Source organism: Odontesthes bonariensis, chromosome 4, assembly GCF_027942865.1.
Source record: "Odontesthes bonariensis isolate fOdoBon6 chromosome 4, fOdoBon6.hap1, whole genome shotgun sequence".
Taxonomy (NCBI): Eukaryota; Metazoa; Chordata; class Actinopteri; order Atheriniformes; family Atherinopsidae; genus Odontesthes; species Odontesthes bonariensis.
In genome coordinates, this window is record NC_134509.1 from 9,573,773 (window position 1) to 9,582,357 (window position 8,585).

The 8,585-nt window shown below is 38.4% G+C and overlaps 1 protein-coding gene across 1 annotated transcript; it reads left to right on the forward strand.

Moving 5' to 3' along the window:
- The first annotated feature begins 4,134 nt into the window (after nucleotides 1-4,134).
- On the forward strand, nucleotides 4,135-7,963 carry LOC142378117 (intelectin-like). The gene is made up of 7 exons (XM_075462347.1): nucleotides 4,135-4,168; nucleotides 5,985-6,086; nucleotides 6,251-6,498; nucleotides 6,834-6,992; nucleotides 7,370-7,487; nucleotides 7,640-7,743; nucleotides 7,829-7,963. The coding sequence occupies exons 1-7, from the start codon at nucleotides 4,135-4,137 to the stop codon at nucleotides 7,961-7,963; spliced, it is 900 nt and encodes a 299-aa protein (XP_075318462.1).
- Nucleotides 7,964-8,585: the final 622 nt, after the last annotated feature.

Consider the following 8,585-nt stretch of genomic DNA (forward strand, 5'->3'; position numbering starts at 1 on the left):
TCTCAGAAGTTACTTTATAATTAGTAAACACAATCACAGAGAAAGAATAAAACACCTCAAAGGTTCTGCAGAGAAAAAAAAGTACAGTTTTTCATTTCTGACTGATTTCTGAGGGGAAAGACAATACAAGCAAATAAAATCATCCTAGTGTAATCTTTTTTAAATTCTTTTTTTCACTGGCAATCAATATAAGGCATATCATGGGAAAAATCAACCATCAATCCCATGGTTTTGCTATCTTTGCTTTGAATCTGCCGAGCACCAGCTGCAACTCCTTATAAAGGTGACGTCGGCTAAGATGGATACTCTTTTCATGGCGGGTGGAGACATAATAAGGAACAAGGTGTAGCGTCTTAGCCCAAGCCATTTTGAGGCATTGAGAGCTTTTTTCATGGAAAATGAAAGTCAAAATTCAGTTTTCTGTACTATAAAAAACATCTGTTGAATGGAATGTTGACATTTTTAAATTAGGCATTGTCTAATTTAAATCTGCTCTTTGGATAAAACCAGAGAACATTTCTGTTTTCCTTTTCTTGACGTAATGGAGTCAAATGTTGTTTTTTTTAAAAGAGAGCATTGTTTGAATATCTCTTTCTTTCATTCCACATATCAGAAAATTGTTTTGGACTTGTGTTCCATAAATGTTCAATAAATCAGGTTATGAGTGACATATGAAGAACAACATGTGTACAGTTCCATATAAATGGACAGGAATTAATTTGGAGGGTTTGGTGCATTGGTAAGTGCTACTGAGGTGTGTGTGTGTGTGTGTGTGTGTGTGTGTGTGTGTGTGTGTTAGTGTGTGTGACATAGATAGAGAGAGAGAGAGGAAGCTATGTCTTATGAATAATAGAATGTGAAGATTCAGTGGAGAGACGTTTGGGTCAACCAAGTACCTCTGGGAAAAAAAGAGCAGTATTTAGATAACTAATAACCAAATCCTCACAGCAATTCGACATTGTGTAGAATCACATCATATAGAGATGAAGATTGTTTTTAATTTCAAGGTACAAGTGACCATAGGCATTTGAGACACTTAAAAATCTAGTATAAATCTAGTACATCATGTACCCCTTTAGATGTTTTCAGAACATTTCTTGGAAAACATGTTAATGCTGCTAAAAACAAACACATTTAATGATATAGTTATGATGATAAAGATGAGTTTACATGACAGTTTTGATTTCATTTCATCATTTCTACACGAGAAAAGGTTCCAAGAAAGTTCTAGAAGGCTTGAGGACACCAGAGAGAGCTGGGAAACAAATATGAAAGGGGCAAGTAAAAGTCACAAAATGCTATTTTAATAAGATTTAAACAATTCCAACAGACAGCCACATGTGTTCGGAGCAGCTGTGCAAGGCTGGCTGGCGGCTCTCGTTCTTGCTGCTGCAAGAAGCAGTTGAATTATTAGTGCAAGGCATCAGAAAGCCTGACATCCCAAACTCACAGTGTCCTTCTAACCCTCTAAAAATAGACCAAAGAGAGATACACTCACAGCGGAAAATTGGATAGTTTGTGAGCCGTGTACTGTACGGTTCGAGAGGAAAGTAGAGGCAGTTGTCAGATAAAGTGTTCATTCACTCCAGCTGTGGAAAGCAATTTGCGTTAAGAAGGAGAACCAGAAAAACGTGCAAATGAACTTCAGGGGAAGTGTTGGAGAGATCAGCGGGCAACACTTCAGAATTGTTACTAGCAATCATTTGATTGAGATCAGAGTATTTTCTCTCATCAGCATTCAATAATAATGTTCCCAGATGCTGGTATTCAGGAGAACAACATTTGAGGAAGGTGAATAGTGGGGAGTCACATTCATCCGGTCAGCAGGGCAACAGTGCTGAGCTGCTGCAGGGAGACGGGCACCGGTCCAACAGAAACACCTCTGCAGAGCGCCACTTCTAAAGACTTCAGAGGACTTCAAAGTCCAGTCACAAGTTGTTAGCCACTCGCAAAGTGGCGTGAAGTGACTAACTTGCTGGTAATGAAGCACTGCACTCATGGACAGATTATGAAACGAGAACTACAGGCACACGCACGTTAAAGGCCCCACCATTCTGCCTTCTGAAACAAACAACCACGAACAGTTGTTTTGTGTCTCCAACAGTACAAATGATGTTGGTCATGAGTGTTCAAAGCTCAATTATAAAATGACACTTACATTTTGATACAGCCACAAGACAAGGCTTTACCTATGTTAGATTTGAAATAAAGTGCTTGTACTTTTAATGCAGTAATTTTTCATTGTTTTTTGGGTTCTTTTACTTAGCGAAGACCGTGAGATCTTTCTTCCCACCCCTGAATGAAAGGTTTTGTGTAAAAACATTCTCTTATGTCAGATATCAGTAACAGATCATAGATGTGTTGTTTAAAGATCAGCCTTTGTTCTCAGTCTCTTGAAATATCTTTGGGTCAACTGTTTAGTGTTTGGAGGTGGGTTTTCTGGTTTGGTAACTTGTTAAAGCTCCCAAAGCCAAACGGGTATTAATATTATTGGTTTGGTGATGTAATCAAATTGCTCTTAACCAGACGTGAAGGCGTTTTTTTTTTAATTTAAATCTCTTTTACTCTCCTGTTCACTGTCCACAGTTTAACTTTATGATCCTTTTCAATCTTTGTTGTTTGCTGACCTCTACTGGTGGCTCAAAGCAAAACATGATAGTCACTCTCTGTCTACAGACACTCGAGGCACCAATCGGAAACACTTCTTAAGCTTTAATCTGCTGAGCAACTTCCAGTAAAAGCCACAGAGGTGTACGCTGCTAGAAGTCTCTGTCCATCTGTGAATGAATGGGATGAATCTTTTTGGGATTGTCTTGTCCTAAAGTGAATTGGGCCACTTGGGGCAGCCGTGGCTCAGTGGTTAGAGTCAGTCATCCAATAACCAGAAGATTGGCAGTTCAATTCCCACTCTCACCACTCAAAAAAGATTGGTGGAACTGATAGCTGGAGGGATGTCAGTCCACCTCCTTGTCACAGCTGAGGTGCCCTTTAGCAAGGCACCATGCTCCCTGGGCACTGAATGGCTGCCCACTGCTCCAAGTTGGCATCTGTCTCAGTGTGTGACCTTGTGCATGTGTAGGTGCCAACCTGGATGGGTTAAAATCAGAGGACAAATTTCATGTGTATGCATGACCAATAAATCACATCTTAATCTTGAAGATTTAGATTTATGTTATTTTCACAAAAAGCTACATTTTTAATAATCTTGTAACATGTGACACATCATTTTCCAGTAACTTACACGTACTGTACAACCATTGTTTGGGTCATTACTAAAAAAAGCAATGTATTACACAATACACGTTACCTTTCTCTCTATATACAGCATATAGTCCATGTAGACAGTAACTGGTTACAGTACTGCACAATACTCAGCCATTACCTGAAATGCATTGTCACCGAACTGCCAGTTAACAATATAATATTCAGCTTTACATGTGACAAAAACAGGACATAAACAATTAAAGGTCTACATAAGATCTTTTTTTCACTCTCCCTGATGAAGTTTAACAACAAAGCTGACAGCGCAATCTGAGGGAATCAGATGAAACAGCATTTCACAGATAACTGAGATGGGGCTGGTTATATAGTCTCAAAATAAAAACTTCTGGTGGTTACTACTGAAAACATGATCACTGACATTAGACACATGGACGTTGGCTCAAACAATTTGCAAATATCTGGAAATCAGTGGAGCTCCCTGAAAACATCTTTGCCATGTTAAAAAAGGACGTGTGTCATTGTGAATATTAGTCTTGATAAGAGAATTTGTGATAAAAAGTTTCTACACAGTTTTACATGATATTTATGTATGCAACATAGGTTTTGTTTGAGCATTGGGAGGAAAAGTAAATGGTGGTCTGGGGATTCACTTGCAGAAAACTTTGAGCAAAATGACCTGTACTGTGGTGAATTTTTATGCACTGGCATTTTTTTTTTTTAATGATCTATCTTAAATATCTTAATCCCAGTTTATTCTGGCATCAGGTGACAATTCTTCAGTTCTCCCAAGAACTGTTGTAGGTCTGATCAATTAGAACAGCATTTGATGGACTTTGGGTGTGATAAGACTCATCATTCGTGAGACAGGCTCTGTAGTGTGTCATTGATCTGAACGGATTTTGTTGACTAGTGATGGCCATAGATGTCCAATCATCTGCTCAGCTCAGTATTTTGTAAAAGTGCCTGAGCAATTCCAAAAAATGTTAAAAGGTGAAACTGTTGCCTGAATTTCATGATAAAATTCAAAGGTTGCTTAAAAGACCACAAAGAATTGTGGACTAATGACTAATTGATTTATTGATTTTTGTGTGCTCAATCTGAGTCTTGGGATCCCCGGGGGATGTTATTTATGAGTTCTGCCATCAGTTCTTTTGTTTTCTTTGCGTTCTTTTTAGTTTAACTTACAACTTTCTTTTCTTTTCTTTTTTGTTCCAATTTCCTGTAGAATAACAGATGATTTATTCAGTTGTAAGGGAGAGGAGTGACTCTTGTGGGACTTGTTAGTCTCCTGGGTGACAGTGTATGGCTGAACCGCTGGTGAATGATTAAACTAACCTGATCTACTTCATCAGGGAGAATCTTGGCTTGATAATGGAGAATCAGCAAATAGGTCTTTGAGATAACAGTTAATTACAGTCTAATTTCCAAATATCAACCCTTTTGCTTTCTGACATATAGCGTTTTGTTATTTACAAGATTAGGTTTGGAGACAGCGTGAGCTGAACCGTTTGGGAGCAGCTGCTGGCATTTCCCTTTCGGTAAATTACACACATTTGTAAATGGGACACAAATTTCTACTAGCATTAGAGACGGTTGGCAACATAAGTAGTTTCAGGAAGCCTATCCCTGTGATCCAGTCTGGTTAGTTTTTAGAGGAAGTAAGCCAGTAGAGAGAGTTTATTATGGTTCAATATAAAATGAGTCCAACCTTGATAACAGAAGACCTTGGACAGTTTATCATTCTGTCTCGTAAGCATTTTCCTTGTATTAGAGGTGTTTCAGGAAGAAATAACAAGGAAATAAAAAGGAAATTTAAAGGCTCAAAGTACAAAGATGCATCATTGTGGACAAATATTAGCTGTAAAGTAGAGCAGTGAAGAAGCATTGACCATCACGCATCTTTCAGACCTTACAGCGATCATAAGGTAGGAAATAAGAAATAGAAATTCTTTAAAAAAAATTTTACACTAGGATATTACACTTGACATTTGAAAAGGTTATAATTAGGAGTTATTGTACTGTTTGAGCTGTTTCTAGCTCTTTTCTTTTGAAAAACTGGGAGAGATGACTATGTTGCTAAACTTTCCAGAGATTATATTATTTCCAAATAACTGTTTTTATCTTGAAACGTCATGTTAAACTCGACTAAAAGACTTTTAACACTGAAAAGAATTGTACTTATTCATGTCTATTTGTTATTTTTCCCTTTTGGTGGATATGTCATGTTGAAATTGATTTGTTTCAAGAAGATATAATACGGTGTAGTGATCAGATCTATTATGCTTATTACATTAAATTTTAGTCATTTTGTTCCACAGACATGTTACTCCATCTTTTCTTGTTTGTGGGGGTTTTGGTGACCTCTGAGGGGCTCGAATCCCTCGCTCCTGCTTCTAAACAAACAGGTAAAATGCTGATTATACATCATACATACTAGGGTGCACTTTTTATATCCAATCATTTTTATACTTGTTTCCATTTCACCTAATTAGTTGTAACATATTTCTCCAGTTGTTTCAGTTACTTGTCCAGCCTCATGTTGCCCCATCCCAACTTTTTTGAGATGTGTTGCTGCCATCAAATTTAAGATGAACTAACATTGATCATGAAACAGTAAAATGTTTCACTTTCATCATTTGTAATGTTTTCTATGTCGTCTTATGAACAAAATATCGTTTTAATCAACATTTTTCACAGCGTACCTCTTTTTTTTGCAGCTTGGGTTGTACTTCACTGCTAACTTTCTCTCGCCCACCCAAAAGGTACCAGGACAAACTTTGAAAATTTGCAGAAACTGAGTGACAGATCCAAATATGGAGCCAGGAGCTGTAAAGAGATCCAGAACATATACGGTGAACAGGAAGGTGAGCATCAGGCTTGACCTCGCAGAAATGTTTCGATATGCATTTTCAGACTCCTCAACTGTACATTTTGAAAACATCTTTGGCATGAAGCTCAAGCCAGTGACCAGGAGATAAACATAAAGGTGTGGAATTTCTCCTTTCATAATTTACTATGATGTTTCCAGATGGGTTGTACTACCTGACCACAGCCAATGGCATGCGATATCAGACTTTCTGCGACATGACCACTGCTGGAGGTGGCTGGACACTGGTGGCCAGTGTCCATGAGAACGCCATTCGGGGAAAGTGCACAGTGGGCGATCGCTGGTCCAGTCAGCAGGGTAACTATGGTCATTTTCCAGATGGAGATGGGAACTGGTCCAACAGAAATACTTTTGGAGTAGCAGAGAGTGCCACTTCTGATGATTTTAAGGTACATTGGACCGACAACATTTTTATAGCATTATCTAGATTTCTAGTTTTCTGTACGCTGCAGATTGCCTTTAAATCACAACAATGACATATATACATCCCCATTTGAGACTAATGGGTCTCTAGTTAGGCGGAAAACAACGGCATTTACTGTGGTCAGTAAATGTGAGAAAGTAAATGAAAATAAAAAATCCTAAACTCTACCCGTATGCTTGTTTACAATCTTTGAAAAGTTCCCCTTGAAAAGTTGTTGTTTATAGACTGTGAGGAGAGCTTTACTTGTCAATTAATTGTTCTCTTATTAGTTGATAAAAGTCCTTGTGTGCTCTTTCACAGAATCCAGGCTACTATGATATTATAGCGGAGAACATGGCTGTGTGGCATGTTCCCAACAACTTTCCGCTGGAGCACTGGAAACTGGGAGCCATCCTCCGCTACCATACCAATAACCGCTTTCTTAGTCTGTACAGGGGCAACCTTTTTAATCTCTTCAAGGTAACTTATTCATGGACAGATTGGGAAATTGGGACTTCAATAAGATCAAAAGTCCCAACTACACTAGAAAACATGCAGACATTTCAGACATGACTGAAGGTGGAAGTGTCATATTCACATCAGCACATAAATACTGTGCCCTTGCTGCTACTTTAGTTCATTTATTCATTTGTGTAGGTTTGATGAAATCTGTTTTTGTTCTCCTTTTCTCCTTTATTTGTTTCACTGTTGATTTGACCTCCTTATCATGGAAATATCGAAATGAAATGAGATTTTTGTGGATCACAATTCTATCAGTTGTTGGTGACCTACAAAATCATTAAACAAACCTGCAAATCTACTCATACATGCATTCATATCAAGCCACATTGTTCCAGCAATTTCCAGTGAGATACAACATCGGCTCATGCTCCCAAAGAGGGCCATCTGTTCCCATTGTGTATGACCATGGAAACAAAGAGTCCACCAAAACATTTTATGGACCGAATTCAAGAAGTAAGAAGCTCAAAAAGATCAAAATGAAGATAATGAATAGTTCTTTCACCATTATATGTGGATGAACATAAAAGTCTACATTATTTTCACAGACCATGATTTATAAATGAAAATCAGAACTTAGTGTGTATCTTGTTCTGTTCGAATGAAAGCGGAGTTTGAGCCAGGATTCATCACATTCAGAGCAATAAACCACGAACGAGCAGCCATGGCTATCTGCTCTGGGGTCAAACCAACGGGATGCAACACTGAACATGTGAGTGTGAACCAATCTTTTTACATAATGCTGTAAGTGAGTCAGTGCATCAAATGGTAAACACTTTTTCTATGTATGTGTGCAGTATTGCATAGGAGGAGGAGGATTTTTCCCTCAAAGCCATTTACAGTGTGGAGACTTCACAGGGTTTGACTGGGGGCATGGGGCGAGCGCCTCCAAAGAGATGATTGAATCTGCTGTCTTAATGTTCTACCGTTGAGAGGATTATTTAGCAGTAGAATAGTCAATTGTGTTCAAGCAGCACACCAGAAGATGGTATTCCAGTACTCTGTATCTGATTAAACTGTTGGGCTAATTCATTAGACTGTGTCTCTGGACACAAAGAGGTAACTTAACCCCATCTTAACCCCTAACCCGTGGAGACACTTTTGTTGGAAAATATATAAACAGTAACTCCTTTTATGTGTTTGAGGCTGATCACAGTCAACCCTTCTGTGTCTCTGTGTTCATTTCAGTCTTTCTGGACACTCAGCTAAAGTCTTCTATTTGACTTATGTGCTCTTGTGTGCCTTCATCTCTCTCATCTGTGACCACATATTGGGTGGAATAAAGTTAAGTTTATGTAGCGGTCACCTAGTTAAAGGAAACTCTTTAAATGTATTCATGCTTATAATGTTAGGGGAAAAAAATAAACAAAATCATAACAGACTGGCTCGGTAGTTGATCTTTTAGCGGTTGTTTTCAAATGTTGGGTAATATACATTTCATGTGCACCTGTGCAGGATTTGTTTTTAGATATTTTCTTGCAAAGTCAAGTCGGGTCTTTCTTATCTTGCGTGTTACCAGTGGTGTGAAGACGTCGCAAGTAAGTGCCTCCACAA

Bases quoted from the DNA above. Each gene is read 5' to 3' on its own strand.
- LOC142378117 (XM_075462347.1), top strand. From the start codon at position 4,135: ATGGCCATAGATGTCCAATCATCTGCTCAGCTCA. The intron at 4,169-5,984 runs GTATTTTGTAAA...CCCACCCAAAAG, and splicing joins CCAATCATCTGCTCAGCTCA to GTACCAGGACAAACTTTGAA. The intron at 6,499-6,833 runs GTACATTGGACC...GCTCTTTCACAG, and splicing joins CCACTTCTGATGATTTTAAG to AATCCAGGCTACTATGATAT.